This window comes from Notolepis coatsorum (genome assembly GCF_963971535.1).
Source record: "Notolepis coatsorum genome assembly, chromosome: 1".
Lineage (NCBI taxonomy): Eukaryota > Metazoa > Chordata > Actinopteri > Aulopiformes > Paralepididae > Notolepis > Notolepis coatsorum.
Genome location: NC_140165.1, coordinates 110,697,170 through 110,717,150, shown reverse-complemented (window position 1 = coordinate 110,717,150; position 19,981 = coordinate 110,697,170). Strand labels below are relative to the sequence as shown.

General features: G+C 42.2%; 1 protein-coding gene across 1 annotated transcript in view; it reads left to right on the top strand.

Annotated features, from left to right (window-relative positions):
- The window catches only part of nrxn2b (neurexin 2b), a gene marked incomplete at both ends in the record, with an annotated part of 136,486 nt that overhangs the window by 97,907 nt on the left and 18,598 nt on the right, over positions 1-19,981 (top strand). The window contains 1 exon segment of the mRNA XM_084337906.1: positions 16,199-16,277. Coding sequence (XP_084194032.1) covers positions 16,199-16,277 — 79 coding nt within the window.

The following is a 19,981-nucleotide window of genomic DNA, read 5'->3' as shown; positions in this document are numbered from 1 at the left end:
CTAACCTTAACCTCACCATAACCTTATCCTCTTCCATTCCTTACCATACTTAACCTTAACCTCTCCATAACCTTATCCTCTTCCTTTCCTTACCATACTTAACCTTAACCTCTCCATAACCTTAACCTCACCCTAACCTAAATCTCTCCCTTTCCTTACCTAAATATCTCCCTTTCCTTACCTAACATCTCCCTTTCCTTACCTTAACCTCTCCCTTCCCTTACCTTACCTAACGTTAACCTCTCCCTTTCCTTTCCTTACCTAACCTTAACCTCACCATAACCTTATCCTCTTCCTTTCCTTACCATACTTAACCTTAACCTCTCCATAACCTTAACCTCACCCTAACCTAAATCTCTCCCTTTCCTTACCTAACCTCTCCCTTTCCTTACCTTAACCTCTCCCTTCCCTTACCTTACCTAACCTTAACCTCTCCCTTTCCTTTCCTTACCTAACCTTAACCCCACACTAACCTTAACCCCACACTAACCTTAACCTCTCCCTTACCTTACCTTACCTTACCTAACCTTAACCTCTCCCTTTCCTTTCCTTACCTTAACCTCTCCCTTTCCTTTCCTTTCCTTACCTTAACCTCTCCCTTTCCTTTCCTTACCTAACCTTAACCTCTCCCTTTCCTTTCCTTACCTAACCTTAACCTCTCCCTTTCCTTTCCTTACCTAACCTTAACCCCACACTAACCTTAACCCCACACTAACCTTAACCTCTCCCTTACCTTACCTAACCTTAACCTCTCCCTTTCCTTTCCTTTCCTTACCTTAACCTCTCCCTTCCCTTACCTTACCTAACCTTAACCTCTCCCTTTCCTTTCCTTACCTAACCTTAACCTCACCATAACCTTATCCTCTTCCTTTCCTTACCATACTTAACCTTAACCTCTCCATAACCTTAACCCCACCCTAACCTAAATCTCTCCCTTTCCTTACCTAACCTCTCCCTTTCCTTACATTAACCTCTCCCTTCCCTTACCTTACCTAACCTTAACCTCTCCCTTTCCTTACCTAACCTTAACCCTACACTAACCTTAACCTCGCCCTTACCTTACCTTACCTAACCTTAACCTCACCCTAACCTTAACATATCCCTTACATTTCCTTACCTTACCTAACCTAACCTAACCTTAACCTTAACCTCACCCTAACTTTAACCTCTCTCTTACCTTTTCTTACCTAACCTTAACCTCACCATTTCCATGACATTTTTATATGCATCCTAAAACAAAATAGACTCATTTAAATAGACCTATAAAAATGATATGATATGTATGTTGGTGCCGTTGGGTGAGAACCTTGTATCTCCAACAGGTTCCAAGGTTTTGGAACCCTATTTACAATTTACAATACCAATGTTGTTGATCAGTAGAGACCTTTCTCAGCACAAGTCAAGTCAAATCAAGTCAAGTCATCTTTATTTCTATAGCACATTTACAAATGACTACAGCCAAACCAAAGTGTTTTACAGGTACATGATAAATACTAGAGGTGGGCAGAGATAATTTTTTTAATCTAGATTAATCTATCTGCAATCCTGGAGTTAATTAAAATGGCTCATTTGAAGTCTGCCGAAGGCATTCAAAATATGTGTGTTCTATGCAGTGTTGTGCTAGTTACTGAAAAATAGTAACCCAGTTACTTTACTAGTTACTTCATTTAAAAAGTAACTCAGTTACTTTACTAGTTACTTACACCCAAAAGTAATGTGTTACTGTGAAAAGTAACTATTTAGTTACTTTAAAAAAAATGTATTGCTCCCATTGATGCCCTTACAGATTCTTACAGTCAACATCTGTTGATCATTTTGACAGTTTCCACTAATCTCTCTCTCCTAGTATGTCTCTTGCTCTCTGTCCCTGTATGTCACGTATGTCCCTATACCATAAATATCATGATGTCATATATGTTGTGTATGTCATAAATGTCACTATGAATTGAAAATGGGGGACCTTGATGTAAACAAGACAAACGTCTTTCTCTGGTCTGCATCGCCTTAACAATTGTGTGTATTGAGCCGTACTGTATTGTACCCATTCTGCAATCTGTTAAATAAAGTTTTCATTCATTCATTCATTCATTCATTCATTCATTCATTCATTCATTCATTCATTCATTCATTCATTCATTCATTCATTCATTCATTCATTCATTCCTCACTCCCCACCACTTCCTTCCTCCCTCCCTCCCTCCCTCCCTCCCTCCCTCCCTCCCTCCCTCCCTCCCTCCCTCACACACAGAAGAGAGAGAGCGAGCGCGCTTAGGTTCTAGGTTGAAAATAAGTGCACGCTAGGTTGAATGAATTAATGAACAATTGATGTCGCCGTTGGAACGTTTCATTATAAGCGCCTTGCAAGTTGCAACGTTGGTTAAGATATGAAAATACTTGCCATTAGTGTGGATGCATTAGCCATTAGCTAGCTTACTTACAGAGACTTGTGGTGGAGTGGAGGTTGTAGCTGTGTTCAACTTCGAACGCGCCTGCCAGCTTGATTTGAGCCAGGCAGAAAACTGGTCCAGAAACGAACGTTTTAAAACTTTTAATCCACACCACAATATGTAAACAAAGGTTTTAACCATCCACAACAGAATACTGCAGTCCAAATGTATTTCCGATGCTTGATTCTTCTCTCAGATCGACACAATGTCTTGAAACTATTATGTTTATTGGCGACGCGAGTGGAGTAGCAGTGTGTAAACAAACACGCTCACAACGTGTCTCCTGCACACAGGAGTTCCACGCACACACAGAGTAATTCGACCAGGTATACATCAGCTAATGTAATTGGCTCCCAGACCCAATTTTGAGAATAGATTAACGGCGGCAATTTATTTATCGCGCGATAATAGTCTGCCGTTAATTTAGCCCAGCCTTAAAGGGGAACTATCTTATAAATGGCCTTTTTCAGTGTTTAGCATTGTTTCCTAGCTATGTGGACTTATATTAATATGATCTATGTCTCTAATTCTCATATTGGCGCATTCTTCCAATTCTCCTCTCACAATATTCACCCTCACTGAACTGAGTCATCTGAAAATGTGATGATTTGTGATGTCAGAGAGACACAGCTGCATGATAATGTGGCTGTGTGGCATCAGGCTCATGATGAGCTGCACACAGTGGTTGGAGCCCAGGCTCAAAACGGCTTGAGATCTTGAGGTAGAAAAATGCTGTTTTTGAGGACTTAATTAGAAATACAAAACAATGAATTAAAAAATAAAAAATTACAGAGGTGTTCCATAAACTCACAGGAATTGTGTAAAAGTGCCCAAATAGTGAAAGAAATAGTAAAATAGTTCCCCTTTAATAAATACACATACACTACAGTAATAAGTAAAAAGAAATATATACCAAAAATACTGTAAGGTACTGTAAGGTACTGTACAATTAAGAAAAAAACACAAGAACAAGGTGCAATATAAAAGAGACAAGAAATTTGATAAAAAAAAGTCCAGAGTTACAGCAAAAGTAGCAGGCTAAATCTGGTCAAGGGCCATGGAAAAGAGGTGGGTTTTGAGCAGTGATTTACAGGCTTTGGGCAGATCTTATGTGGGGGGAGGCTGTTCCAGAGCCGAGGGGAAGCCGCAGCGAAGGCTATGTCTCCCCTAGTTGTAAGCCTGGTCCTAGGCACCTCCAGCAGCAGCTGGTCAGCAGACCTTAGGGCTCTGGATGGGGTGTGGGGGTGCAGGAGCTCAGCTAGTTACAGTGGAGCCAGCCCGTGTAGTGCTTTAAAAATGCTCAGTAATAGTTTAAAGGGGAACTATCTTATAAATGGCCTTTTTGAGTGTTTATCATTGTTTCCTAGCTATGTGAACTTATATTAATATGATCTATGTCTCAAAATTCTCATATTGGCGCATTCTTCCAATTCTCCTCTCACAATATTCACCCTCACTGAACTGAGTCATTTGAAAATGTGCGCGATATGTGATGTCATAAAGACACCGCTGCATGTTAATGTTCAGATACAAGAACAGCTGCACACAGGCCCCTGCACCCCAGTCCACATTAGCTCAAAACGGCTCGAGATCTTGAGGTAGAAAAATGCTGTTTTTGAGGACTTGATTAGAAATACAAAACAATGAATAAAAAAAATATATATATTACAGAGGTGTTCCATAGACTCACAGGAATTGTGTAAAAGTGCCCAAATAGTGAAAGAAATAGTAAAATAGTTCCCCTTTAAAACTATACGGAAACGGACGGGGAGCCAGTGGAGTGAAGCTAGGACTGGTGTGATGTGGTCACGTTTCCTGGTACCGGAAAGAAGACGGGCAGCCGCATTCTGTACCAGTTGCAGGCGACAGAGCAGCGACTGGTCAATGGCAACATACAGCGCATTACAGTAATCCAGCCGGGTCAAAATAAAGGCATGGATCACCCTCTCCAGATCCTTCTGAGAGAGGTATGGTTTGGTATTAGCCAGGAGTCTGAGGTGGAAAAAGCTGGTTTTAACCACCGAGCTAACCTGTTTATCGAATTTAAGATTTCTGTCAAAGATTACTCCAAGGTTCCTGACAGAGGAGCGGATATTTGAGCCCAGAGGGCCTAGGGCATTGACAGTAGAGTCAACCGAAGCGTTTCCAATTAAAATGATCTCTGTTTTGTGCTCGTTTAAGTTGAGAAAATTTGCACTCATCCATATTTTTATGTCAGCCAGGCAATCTAACCTTGCCTTTTGCTTTTAGGGGTAGATAGATCTGCACATCACCGGCAAAGCAGTGGAAGGACATGTTGTGCTTCGCAAGGATTGAGCCTAAGGGCAACATATATAATAGAAAAAGGATGGGGCCCAGTATCGACCCCCGAGGCATCAAGGGGTATTGTCATTATACAGCACAAGTACAATACAACATCCAACCAGAGTGCAAATGTAACAGTAAAGTGAAATAGTAACATGCAGTTACAAAACAGGTACAAAATGATGAAACTGGTAAAAGGCTTTATTTGGGATAAATAGTTCTACAGACATCCTCAGAATTAAATAATTATAATAAAGATAAATATGACAATATTTGTATCATTAACAATTACGTTTTGCATTTGTAGTCATGACTCAAATGAGGCATCGGGAGCATTACACACACACACACTGCAAACTAAATCAGTGCAAATGTGCAAATCGCTGTTGGCGGGACAAAACCTCATAACTCCAAAAACCCAACTTTTCAGCAGATGAAAAAAACGAACACAGATTTGAGGGCGAATAGAGTTACGAGGTTTAGACAGATGATTGGTTTAATGCTTTCCCATTGTGTAGACTTTGTAAAACCACACACACATGGAGGATGATCTACTGAGTTGATTAAAAAAAAATTATGGAGTTAGGAGGTTTTGTCCCATCAGCAGCGAAATGTAATAGTAAAATGCAACAGTAACATACAATGCACATGTGAATAAACTTGTTAAAGGCTTCATTTCGGATACATCATGGTGATTGTGGCCACTTCGATTCTACAGACATCCTCGAAATTAAATAATTATAACAATAATAATACAACAATATTTGTATCATTAACAATTACATTTTACATTTATAGTCATGACTCAACAAACCATGTCAGAAAATAAATAAATAAAAAAGATGCACTCAGCGCACACACACAGTGTTCAAATTATGAGGGGGCCAATGGGGGCTCAGCCCCCATAGCTAGAGTCTGAGCCCCCATAGTCAAGACCCCCTGTGGGGGTCTCTCAAATAATATAATATTTTTTTTTATTTTTTTTTATGTACGAATACGATCATATTTTTCTTTTCAGTTTTTAAAATAACCGAGTAATTAATGTTGTGGAATAGGCTGCATTTCACCTCCAAGCCGCTATGCGTCGCCCATGAGCGTCGCCCATAAGTTTAACGCTACTGCAACCTAGTGAAGAAGAAGCAGCAAGCAGCTGATGTAAACAGAAGGCTGCCGGTCCGTGTCCTGCAACTGAAAACATAAACACTAAACAGTACGCCACATGCCGCCAAAAAATAGGCTCAACCCGCCGCAAGGCTGTACAAAGCTGGACAGCTTTGGTTTTATAAAAAGGCCAAAGACTGACGCTGTTAGTGCAGCAGCTAGCAGCGCTACTGTCACTGAAGTTGACACTGCTAGTGCTAGTACTAGTGTTAGCTCTGCTGCCCCTGTGGGCAGTGCACCTGTTATTGTTACCGCGCCGGTTGCCACTGCCAGACCCGAGTCTCCACCACTAGACCTGGACTGTGCTGCTACTCAACCACCACAATGCTGGGGTCCGAGTCACTGGAACTTTTGGAAAAATAAATATAGCTGGTTATTTGCCAAGGAGGGATGCATTGGCTGCCTTCCATGTAAAAACGCCAAGACATTGTTAAATAAATCATTTGGAGCCCATTTGGCAGAGCAGTGGATGAATGGGACTGTGACTAGCTCTCAGGGCAAGAAGTTGAGGAAGAAAATATACTTGCAGAGTGATAGCATTGCTCATAAGCAAGCTATAGAAATAGAAAGTCAAAACCAGAAGGAAGTGCTTCCAAAAAAAGTGAGCGAAATCACATCTGCTTTGCTCAAGGAGACAGCCAGTTCATTCAGGGCAGCATATACTGTCGCTAAAAAAAGGTTGCTGTATACCAAATTGAACCCCCTTATGACACTTAATGAGTTGAACGGTGCGACAGTCGGGCCAGCTCACTGATCCCATCATTCTTGTGCACAGATCATAGAGCACATTGCCACAGAGATGAAAAAAAACATTATTTATTTAGATTTATACAAGTATTTATTTTATGTTCATTTTATTATCAGATGATAATGTTACTTACTGTATCCTGATAAATGCTGCTGTTGTGCCATACAACTATTTATTTTCCATTAGATTGTTTTGTTAGTTTTTGATTTATAAGTGCAGAGACAAATAAATGTTAATTCAAGTTCATAAATTTGGTCTCATTTTTTCAAATTAAATTGTTGTATATATATATATATATATATATATATATATGGCATTATATATCAGAGGTGAGTAAGAAAATGAACAAATATTGATGGTTAAGAATGAGACTGAATAATGACATCACACAATAGTCTAATGATTAGACTGTTGTGTGATGTCATTATTACTTAGTATTAGACTAATCCTAATGAGATATTCCTCTAAATATGACTTCGAAAACAGCCACAATTTCAGGAAAAAAATTGTAAAAAAAAAAAAATTCAGGGGGCCCCCATAGCTCTCAGGTGATAATTCGAACCTTGCACACACACACACACACACAGTTCTACAGTATGACTTAGTACTATAGGGCAGCACATATCCATATATTATTTCCTAATAAAACAAGTAATTAGAATAATAAAAGCCTATTGTACTGCTTCATTACGCATGCGTATACAGTGTGTGTGTGTGCACTGAGTGCATCTGCCTTATGCATCATCACCAAGCTGTTTCTCCACTGGCTCTTAGATGTGCGCAAGCAATGTAATAAATAAATCAAACCAACAATAAATAATATCATAGAGAACAAGAGGTATATGGAATATGAATAGTCTATTCCACTATAGCTACATTCACGCGATTGGGTTCAGTTCTTATTTATTTATTTTCTGACAAGGTTCGTTGAGTCATGACTATATATGTAAAACGAAATTGTTAAAATTGTCATATTTATTATCATTATAATTATTTAATTCCGCAGAAGTCTGTAGAATCTAAGTGACACAATCCCCAAGGACTTCTCCCAAAGAAAGCTGTTAAAAACACGGGCGCACACTGGTCTGTCTGACTTACGTCCAACTTACGACTTTTCAAGTTTCTTAATCTTACATAAATCCAACAACAAATTTACTAAACGAAGCCATTAGAGAATGAGGACCATTATTAGCAAGTAGCAAATAGGGCTAGGGTTAAAAATGTTTGTATCATAATGAAGGATGTCTATGTTTTTCAATGTGTATATAATGTATATATATCGGTGGGTGATCGCATCTACTCAGACTGATCTATAGATCTTAAAAGTAGGGCAGTCAGTTCTGTGTCTCCACGGTAGCAAGCAGAGCCCAGTGCTCCGAGGTCGTTCGGCAGCTTGTACCATAAACAACTAGATAAGCACTAAGCAGGCAGGGTTTTGGTCAGAGAGAGAGCTATAGACCGTTGCTATAGTGATTTGGGTCAAAGAAGACAGCGTGTCACATAGTAACAAGTCGAAGGGGCGGGTTAGCTGTTGCTAAGTGCTATAGTTTATAGCTGTGAGTTTCTTGCAGTGTAGGTTAGATTCAGATACGAGGCACAGCCGAGAAGAAGCTTGATCAGAGACTTTTAAACGATTTTTCCCCCCCTTCCCTCGCGGGGAAGGGTGGAGGGGAGGACTGTCGTGGCACGACAACCAAGAAGGCTTTTGGATAACAGCTAGGCCGTGACGACCACCGAGAGGGGTGAAAGGAGAGATCATTAGAATAATGAATTTAGTTTCTTCCAAAGACTTTTCAAGGACAATACAGAACTGGTTTCCATCTGATTACGAGGCTTTGTTTATGGAATAAACAACGTTTTCCAAGAAAGGTATCACTTTGCCAGTGTCTTCTTCTTATTCTTATGATTACGGATTGCATATAAGGGGGATGACATTCGATGTACAGCCAGTATGAGAAGGTCGACTTCGGAGAGAGAGATAAACACAACGCAGAAACTACAGGAACACAGATGAAGAGGTGATACTGGCTGATTATGGTCGAAATCCAACAATAATGTCAGGAAACTTGCTCACTCAAACTTTCAATGAGGGTAAACTTTTTTTTTAAAACATAATAATAATAATAATAATAATAATGATGACTTTACAACTGCAAATACATGGGCTGTCCAAACAATATATGGTTATATGGTTCTTCAGTGCAAGGGTTCAACTGTCAAACTAATAGAAAAATGCCTGCTCAGAACACACATGTGTGCACACACACACACACACACACACACACACACACACACACACGTGTGAGCACATACGTACACACACACACACACACACACACACACACACACACACACACACACACACACACACACACACACACACACACACACACACACACACACACACTCAAACACATGAAGTAACAAACATAAGCTCCCACACACACACCGTAGGCATAGAGTCCTGTGGGTGGTTAATAATCCATCCTATGGAGCCAAATTGTGTAATTTTGTGCTAGAGCAAACATAGTAATGGCCTTATAAATACAGCACAGAAGGACTATGGTGCTCTAATGAACCTCCCACCCCCTTACTACCCCATGAGAGGCAAGCAACACAGACTCAGAGAGAGGAGAGGAGAGGAGAGGAGAGTGTGTGTGTGTGTGTGTGTGTGTGTGTGTGTGTGTGTGTGTGTGTGTGTGTGTGTGTGTGTGTGTGTGTGTGTGTGTGTGTGTGTGTGTGTGTGTGTGTGTGCGCGTGCGCGTGCGTGCGTGCGTGTGTGTGTGGTCATAGTCGAATAATGCGCTTTGGTGGTTAGAATATAAGATATACGATTCTCAACCCCCCCCCCCCCACCCCTTGTTACTAGAGTTAGTTCTCTGTGACAACGAGTATGGAGTCATTACTTCACCCCAATTTGGGTGTTGTGTCAGTGGGTTTCGGGCTATACAGCCACGACAAAGATGCAAACATGCAAACATGAGGGCAGCACAGTGGTTAGTACAGTGGTTAGTACAGTGGTTAGTACAGTGGTTAGTACAGTGGTTAGTACAGTGGTTAGTACAGTGGTTAGTACAGTAGTTAGTACAGTAGTTAGTACAGTGGTTAGTACAGTGGTTAGTACAGTGGTTAGTACAGTAGTTAGTACAGTGGTTAGTACAGTGGCTAGTACAGTAGTTAGTACAGTGGTTAGTACAGTAGTTAGTACAGTGGTTAGTACAGTGGTTAGTACAGTGGTTAGTACAGTTGTTAGTACAGTGGTTAGTACAGTGGTTAGTACAGTAGTTAGTACAGTGGTTAGTACAGTTGTTAGTACAGTGGTTAGTACAGTTGTTAGTACAGTGGTTAGTACAGTGGTTAGTACAGTAGTTAGTACAGTGATTAGTACAGTGGTTAGTACAGTGGTTAGTACAGCGTAATCTTTTATTTATTTTTTGCCTTTTCTCCTTATTTTCTATTTTTACTCCCATCCCAATTTCGTATCGCCAATTCTCCCCTTCAATTCTCCCCTCCCCTGTCTTGAACGTTGCTATACTATGCCCCCCACTGGTCGGCTGTAGTGAGGATAGAAGCCTTGCATCACGTGTCCCCTCCGGTACACAAGGAGGCAGCCTGTCGCATCTTTTCACCAGACAGGCTCACGCTGCCCCCGATACTTCCTGTCTCTGCTGTGCAGGCATCACCCAACCGAACTGTAGGAGTCGCTGTCCACAACATCCAATCCCCACCCATCGACTTTCCACCCGCTACCTCTGCCAATTGAGATAGTATGACGACTGGCCCAAGCCGCAGGCAATGCTGACTCGGGGAGTCGAGACCGGAGTCTCTTGCATTGGTGACGAGCGCAATCTCCGCTACGCCACCCAGCCGCCCCAGTACAGCGTAAATTCCTGTTATCAGAGTGTGGAGTTATCCCAGTGTTTCCTCCGGTTTCCTCCCACACCATAAAAGACATGCATGCTAGGTGCCAGGGCTGTCAGTTGTCCCTAAGAATACTGTTGGAATATGAATAGGCTATAATGAGGCAAATTCGAAATACATTTAAATATTAATGATAAAAATGTACATATTATTACCACATCAAAGATGGTGTTTATGTAAAATGAACTTGGAAAATAAAGAGTTTTCCTTTCCCTGGTCTCCGTGAATGGAAAGGCTTTCAGACTTGCCTCCCCAAGGTATGATCATCAGAAACACTTTCATCAGCTAGGAAAGGTAAGGTAAACGTTATTATCCCAAGTAGGGGAATTTGAGTGGTGCAGTCACAACAGGAACAGATACAAATACAAATATACAATACGCAATCCCCTATATGCAGTCCCCTAACAAAGTATAAAAACACACACAAATATATTGCACCGTACCCATTATTGCACAAGGATTACCGTTGCACATAGCCCTAGACAAACTACTGGTAGACCCTGTGGTGGTGTTCTGTCCCCTTTGTTTAACAGTCTGATTGCTGAAAATACTTGCCACATCTGTCTGTTTTTATTGTTCTTTGCAGGAACCTTCCAGCGCCCCGATAGCTGTTGTGTAGTGAGTAGGGTCATTGAGGATGTGTTGTGTACTGAGTAGGGTCATTGAGGATGTGTAGTGTAGTGAGTAGGGTCATTGAGGATGTGTTGTGTAGTGAGTAGGGTGATTGAGGATGTGTAGTGTAGTGAGTAGGGTCATTGAGGATGTGTAGTGTAGTGAGTAGGGTCATTGAGGATGTGTAGTGTAGTGAGTAGGGTGATTGAGGATGTGTTGTGTAGTGAGTAGGGTGATTGAAGATGTGTAGTGTAGTGAGTAGGGTCATTGAGGATGTGTAGTGTAGTGAGTAGGGTGATTGAGGATGTGTTGTGTAGTGAGTAGGGTGATTGAAGATGTGTAGTGTAGTGAGTAGGGTGATTGAGGATGTGTTGTGTAGTGAGTAGGGTCATTGAGGATGTGTAGTGTAGTGAGTAGGGTGATTGAAGATGTGTAGTGTAGTGAGTAGGGTGATTGAGGATGTGTTGTGTAGTGAGTAGGGTGATTGAGGATGTGTAGTGTAGTGAGTAGGGTCATTGAGGATGTGTAGTGAGTAGGGTGATTGAGGATGTGTTGTGTAGTGAGTAGGGTGATTGAGGATGTGTTGTGTAGTGAGTAGGGTGATTGAGGATGTGTAGTGTAGCGAGTAGGGTGATTGAGGATGTGTAGTGTAGTGAGTAGGGTGATTGAGGATGTGTTGTGTAGTGAGTAGGGTGATTGAGGATGTGTAGTGTAGTGAGTAGGGTGATTGAGGATGTGTAGTGTAGTGAGTAGGGTGATTGAGGATGTGTAGTGTAGTGAGTAGGGTGATTGAGGATGTGTTGTGTAGTGAGTAGGGTGATTGAGGATGTGTAGTGTAGCGAGTAGGGTGATTGAGGATGTGTAGTGTAGTGAGTAGGGTCATTGAGGATGTGTAGTGTAGTGAGTAGGGTGATTGAGGATGTGTTGTGTAGTGAGTAGGGTGATTGAGGATGTGTAGTGTAGCGAGTAGGGTGATTGAGGATGTGTTGTGTAGTGAGTAGGGTCATTGAGGATGTGTAGTGTAGTGAGTAGGGTGATTGAGGATGTGTAGTGTAGTGGGTGAGTATCTTCACACAACTGAGCAGCCGACACCTGGTCTCACCCAGTGACCCTACTCTCCATCCTGATCATGCTCTGCAACCTGGCCTGGTCTTACCTGCCACCAAACACGCAGATCAGGACAGGATGCTCAGTTATGACTTCTTATGAGTCTCACAGCAGAGCAACATACCAACACTGAATGAATGGACACACAACTATTGACACAGTACAAGGACTCACAGTGCAAGCATACAATGCAGCACGTTGATTGATTGATTGATTGATTGATTGATTGATTGATTGATTGATTGATTGGTTGATTGGTTGATTGATTGATTGATTGATTGGTTGATTGATTGATTGATTGATTGATTGATTGATTGATTGATTGATTGAAAACTTTATTAACAGATTGCAGAATGGGTACAATACAGTACGGCTCAATACAAACAATTGTTAAGGGGATGCAGACCAGAGAAAGACTTTCGTCTTGTTTACATCAAGGTCCTCCATTTTCAATTCATCAAGACATTTATGACATGCAAGCCATACAAATATACAATACTGTTTAAGAGAAAGAGATAATAAATATATATATATACATTAGAAGGGGAAGAAACTGTACATTTGGAGGGGGTTGGGTGGATGGGTGGGTGGGGGGGGGTAAGCACAAATACACATAAACTCCACAAAACACTTAACTAACAGCATTCAATGTCGAGGTACAGGGATACAGGAGTAAACTGGGCGGGGGCGGGCTTACTTGGTTAACCAGATTCAGATTAAATAAATTGCATGTAATCCATCATTTTTCTAGATACTTTACTACTATTTTACTATACTATTTGAATGTGGTACAGCAACACGACTGCTCACTCCACCGCCATCTTGGTGACGGTAACTAACAAGAGTGCCAAGACCTGACCATCCAGTGGTTTCTGCCAGAGACGTTAGTTACCATGGCAACCACTCACTGCGGAGGTCGTGATTCATTTTAAACATCTTTAAAGCTCACATCTCACCTGGAAATGCAGTAGATTATAATATACATGAAATAACATCACATATTGTTTTCTCTCAATAGGTCAATTTTGTAGCAACTAGCAAGTGATTTAGTTTGTGCCTCCATATTTAGTTTTACAAATGTCTCCACTCAAAACTCCCAGTGTGCTGTCTCTTCTTATATAGAGTGTCACTGGTATGGCCAGTCAAGTTACATACCGGGATGCACAATATATTGATGACCATATCGATCAGAATCGATCTAATGAGCAAAACTGAATAGATATATATCGGCAGGTTACAGGTATATCTGTGTTTTTAATCGGTGTAGACTGCTGATGATTATCTCTCAGTCTAGCTGCTGTGTGTGTGTGTGTGTGTGTGTGCGTGTGCGTGTGTGTGTGTGCGTGGGTGCGTGCATGCGTGTGTGTGTTTTTATCTTTTTTTGGCCACGCAGAGTTTGTTTGGGTAACATTACTTGCATGTGACAATGACACAGTGCAGGATTGTGGACTAACATGGTTTCAGTATACTGTATACAGAAATAGCATGTACAAAATGATCATACAAATTTTGTTTTATTTATACAGATCATATTGACATCGGTAATATTGGTATCGGCCAACATGTTCATATGGTTGCATCCCTAAAGCTAGACTCAGCGATCCTCCGTGGTGACATACGGCCCCAGGCAGGGGTGTAAAAAGTACCCAGAAATTATACTTAAGTGAAAGTATGGGTACCGTCTCTGCCTTAAAAACACAGGTTGAGTAAAAGTAAAAAAGTTTCTACTTTTAAATGTAATCTACTTAAGTACTAAAAAGTAAAATTACAAACCTTTTTTCTGACTGACTATCCTTCTGATAGCAGGTGTTTAATCAAAGATCCCAGATTTCTAGTCTTGCACAAGGACCAATCAGCATGGGTATGGGCGGGTTCATTTTCCATTGTTGGGGATTTGATTGGCTGTTTTTAAATAAAGTGTGGCCGCAGGATTAACGTTAACGTTAGTTCGGCCAGAGAAACAAATATACTAATTAAAATAGTTGGACCTGCGAGATTTGTACTTTGTACCTTTGCATTTTAAATGTAAGTTTTGTTTCTCTGAAATGTAATTAAGTAAAAGTACAAGTAAACCTAATAATACTCGAGTAAAGTACAAATCCCCAAAAACAGTACTTAAGTATTGTAACGAAGTACAATTACTCAAGTACTTTACACCCCTGGCCCCAGGTAGTGTTACAGAGGTACCAGGTAAGAGAGTGGAGTTCCAATAGTGGTGGCAATAAGGAGACGGCGGAGAGTAGGTTCGCTCTTCAAAATTCGTGTATCCTCTTTATTCAGGAACACACTATAGAGCAGTTAGGTAAATAAGAGTACTAAACAATAGAGAACCATAGAAGAGAATACACGTCACAGCAGCGCTTGTTCTTGGTACAGCCGCGTACTGGGTCTGGAGAGAGTGCGAAGAGCCGACGAGGGACAGAGAAGACAGGAGTTATTTAAGGGTCAGCATACCAAACATTCCACACGTTCCACAGTGACAGCCAATCCCAGGTGACAAACAACAATACAAGAAGGTAAAGTGACAGGTGACAGAATGGTAGCCGGCGTCTCAGGTCAACCAGACCCGAGGACCCAGAACGTTACAGGTAGAATGATGAGGGGGATTGTTTTGTCCTTTCCTGTACCAGAACGCTACACAGTTCCCACACACAGTGGTGGCCTTTTTCACCGACGAACTACAGGCGGCAGCACAGAAGATCAGATGATTAAGCGCAGGTATTGTGCCCAGGGAGGGGGGTTTATCGATTCAAGTGATGCTTAATTTAAAAGCGGTGGGAATAAAAAGCAACCATGGAAAAAGCCCTGTGTACTTTTAAGCCTATATTAAAAAATAATTCATCCCCCAGCCGTTTTTTTTATTTGGTTAGTGGAAGCGAGGGTTGGCTGATTCGCGGAGAGATGGAAATTGATGCCTAAATATAATACACCGCCCGGGAAACCACAGCATCGGGTTATTAGGTACGTCTGACAGCCAGGTGATGCATGCCCGCTCAAACGCACACACTCGCACAATTTGATTACTAAATGAATGCACTCCGACTGTGGGTTAATAACGGGAACGAAAGAGTACTGTGTGTGTGTGTGTGTGTGTGTGTGTGTGTGTGTGTGTGTGTGTGTGTGTGTGTGTGTGTGTGTGTGTGTGTGTGTGTGTGTGTGTGTGTGTGTGTGTGTGTGTGTGTGTGTGTGTGCGTGTGGCGCGTGTGCGCGTGGGCGTGTGTGTGTGTGTGTGTGTGTGTGTGTGTGTGTGTGTGTGTGTGTGTGTGTGTGTGTGTGTGCGTGCGTGCGTGCGTGCGTGTGTGTGTGTGTGTGTGTGTGTGTGTGTGTGTGTGTGTGTGTGTGTATATAATCTATGTGGTGGACAAATAACTGAGCTGGGAATCAATGACGCTGCTCCTGATAAAAGCCCCCCTTGAATAATAAGCTGGGGGGGGGGCTGGGCCGGCGAGATAAAGAGATATGGAGCATCAAGACACGCCCAGCGCCGTGAGTTGTGCAGCGGAGAGGAACCAGAACCCCCCCCCCCCAGCTACTCGCCGCCGCCGCCGCCGGAGCGACCTTGTCAAATTCAATGGGTTTTTAATTTCTACACCTGCCGGTATTTGTACCTTCATGTACTTGGACACCTCAGTGTGTTCACCAGCCTGTCTCATTCGATACGCGGTTGAAATGTCTGAGAGTAATTTGCTGTTGACCATAGCTTTCTTCTCTCTCTCTCCCTCTGTCTCTCCCTCTCTCTACCCCCCCCCCCTTCTCTCTCGCTTTTCTCTCTTCTCTTTCTCTTTTTCTCCTTCTGCCTCCTTCTCTCTGCCCCCCCCCCCTCCCCTCTCTCTCTCTCTCTCTCTCTCTCTCTCTCTCTCTCTCTGCCCTCCTACCATCTTTAATCTCTTCCTTCCAGAACACGGATGACCTCTTGGTAGCATCTGCTGAGTGTCCCAGCGATGACGAGGACTTGGAGGAGTGTGAACCAGGAAATGGTGAGTTCACTCAGGGAGTTCTGGGCTCCGAGATACACAAGGTTCCAACGTCATTGAGGTTGCTAACCCTACGGCTCTCCTCTGCTATCCCACTTTGAACAAACACTTCATGACCCCCACGACCTCCCCGTGTGCAGCTCTGATTGGCTAGACGTGTGCACACCAGTCGTACACACGCTACACAGTGTAAAGGTCAGAGCGTTTTTATATCATCGCTCTGGTTTCTGGCCATATTAAGAGCTGCCAAAAACTCACTCTGTAAATATTCTCGTTTGTCATTTCATTTCCACTGCGAAGAAATAAATCCCATTCTGTGCGTGAAATCTTTTCCTTTTTGGGTTGAACCATAACTAATGTTATGATTATGAATTAATATATAAAGTTAATTCAGTTTGCATTTCAAAATTATAACGTCGTCGTATACACAATCAGTTTCCACTGTATTTAGAAGCACAAAGGGACTGTCTTTAATCGAGAAGCTAATGTTTGCTAACTAGCTAGCCATTGGGTACCGAGTGTCGGCCTTCTTGACTAGCTAGACAATATACAATGCTAAAGGCTCCCATAGTCGAGCGGACTGTACTCGGAGCGGACTCCGTGGAGGTCCGTGCGGACTCAACGCGGACTCCAAGTGCGAAGCTCCAATTTTCTAATGCGCGGACGTCCGCGCCGCTCACTTGGTGTCACAAAACGCTGCTCGACGTTTTTGGTTGACATCGACCTGCATTCAATGTGACGCCGATCTGCATTTTACTCTGAACACTCGCTCCGTGCCAAGTGAGAGTAGGGCAGGATCATGGTTAAATGGGTAGGATTGGTCCGGTAAAACGTTGGCAGGTAGATGATGCTAAATTTAGTTTTACTATCGCTAATCGTCACCCATTCCAATTCATATACATTTGGACCATGTCTTTTTTCATCATCTGAAGAAACTTGAGATGTTTGAATGGCTTTTCTAAATGAAGTGTGTAAAACTGCCAGTTTTATTTCTAAATATTGGAAACGGAGATAACAGACATTTTGACATCGGATGACGACGACATGACAGAAGTTGAACAGCGTGGGAAAAATTTTGTAAACTGGCGCGAGACATGAAATTGGTCCGCGGAAGTCCGCTCGACTATGAAAGCTCAAAGTGTCCGCACGGACCTCCGCGGAGTCCGCTCCGAGTACAGTCCGCTCGACCATGGGAGCACCTTAACACTTTGAGTGCCAGTGACGTGTAATGTCGTCTTTTCATGCCCCCCGTTGAGTGCCGACTACGCAAATTGTCGCTTGATTTTTTTATTAGTGATCTGAATTCATATTTCATCAACCGAGTCTCCCGTTGGTACAGCAGACCCTCTAGGAGCTCAGATGGGAAAATACCGCCCCTATCGTCTATCCCTGTGTAACTGCAGGCCATTCGATTAGACTGGTGGATCTGTGTGGGGGGGGAGCCTATACTGGCTCCATTATCCTGGCGAGGGATCTGATGAACATGGAAGTGATCGCGAGTTGGAAAGCAGCCTGAAATATGTATTTACAGCAGCCAATAATCAATCAATAAACGCGATCGATATTTGGAATGGCGATCAGGAATTGGAATAATCTTTTTGGAGAACATCTGATCTAAGGTAAGGAGTCTATGTTACCAGTTTTAGGATAATCAGAGCTGTATTCACTGAGATAACAACGTGTCCCGTATGTGTATATGTGTGTGTGTGTGTGTGTGTGTGTCATGTTGAGGAAATGAGGTAATCGATTTCTCAGCTCGCTTCTATAGCGTGCATAAGTACACATCTACTATCGATAATCTAGCGTTTATTTGAAAACGATTCATAAATAGGCCGACAAATGACAACGTGATAGTGTATTCGAGAATATTCCAATAAATGCCGTTTATGAGGGAATCTTTCTATTTTCCGGAAATTTTCGAGAAAACTATAGCTTTTCGAAATGCTATAAAAAGGATATGAACCGATTAAAAAACAATCCGTTTCGACAATGTTGACTGCAAACAAGTCATTGATAAGTGACGGGCAGATTAGACACATCATTTAAAACATAGATTATGCGTTTTTAACGCTAACATTGAAGTGGATGATGGCATTCAAGGGGGTAAAAAGGAAAACACGGCCGGCACTGAAAGTGTTAAGCTAACGTCATATCAAGCCGCCAAACTGAAACAACTTGCCGTGGGAATGGTTGTACGCGTGTTGAAATGCAAATATTAACTTTACATATTGTTCGATTATCACGTTAGCTTCAAGGGACAGAATGGATTTCCCCCCGGAACGAGATTGGCATGCCATACAGGAATCTAATGCTGTATTCGCGTTGAAAATAATTGCCAAAAGATTTTGTGTGTAGTTAGGGTTAGAGTTAGAAGTCAGCGCAGCTCTGGCGTTTATCAGCTTCAGAAAGGAAGGGAAAGTGAGATGAATATTGTTCATGACTCAAATCGATTGGTCGATACGATCTCCAACACAGATGGGATTGTGAGAGCAAAGAAAACGTGCGAAAATGGTTATATGAGGTAGGACATTTATTCAGTTTGTAGATTATTAGATTTACTTAGATTAGATTAAATAAAATTATATCTAACCAGAGTGCAAAGGTAACAGTAAAGTGCAATAACAATATACAATGTACAAGTGAAACTGGAGTATATACTGTATAAATGAGTACTACTGAGTGACAACAGAAAACTCTTGCCGAAAACTCTGTAGATTCCGGTGGAAATGTGAATATAAACAAAAGATATAAACAAAAATGGGATTGTCAGTTCAGTCATGACAGACGGCGGCGTGTTGGCGCGGTGCTTTGGGTATTATATGGTATTATTACATGGCGTTTTCACATTCGCCAAAATGCTTGCTAAGCCTTGCTTGTGATTGGTCAATAGCCCCCGACAGCGGTGAATTATTTTTCAATAACCACCAGTGATTATTGTTTTTCGCAGCTGGAGTAATCAAGCCCCACTGATACACACTGTTTCAGTGCAGCCAATCAGACACACCTGCCGGGCTGCCCGCGATAATAATAATCACTTTATCTGGGCTGACAGAGCCACAGAACAACTGCGATTTGTAAAATGAGTTAGGTATATTGTTAGTAAGTTAGCCATGTAATAAGCGGGATAATGTATAGCTATACTCGGTCATCATCGCAAAATAATTGACCTTCACTGACGTTTAAAACACCTCGCCGAGGCGGCTCGGTATTTTAAACTCCGTGTCGGTCAATTATTTTGCGACAATGACCTCGTAGCTATACATTATCCCTTACTTATATGGTATTAAAGGGCAAACAAGTTTGGTTTTGTCGCAGCCTGCATTTCATCCTGACTATGTGTTCGCGGTCTCCTCCTCGCCTGTCTCACTGGCAAATGACAGGCCTCTTGACATGGAGAGAGGCCCAATCAATCCATTCTGGGGGACGGATAATACACACACGGGGACATGTACACACACACACACACACACACACACACACACACACACACACACACACACACACCACACACACACACACACACACACACACACACACACACACACACCTGCTGACAAGCTCAGAACCATAGAGCTGTGGAGAGGAGGAGGAGAGAGAGGAGAAAGGAGCATGGAGATACAGAACTGAGGGATCTGTGAGTAAAGGAGGGAGGGGGGGCTGCATTGAGATGGGTGTCACGTCCCTTTGCGCTTGAAGGAGAACAGAGA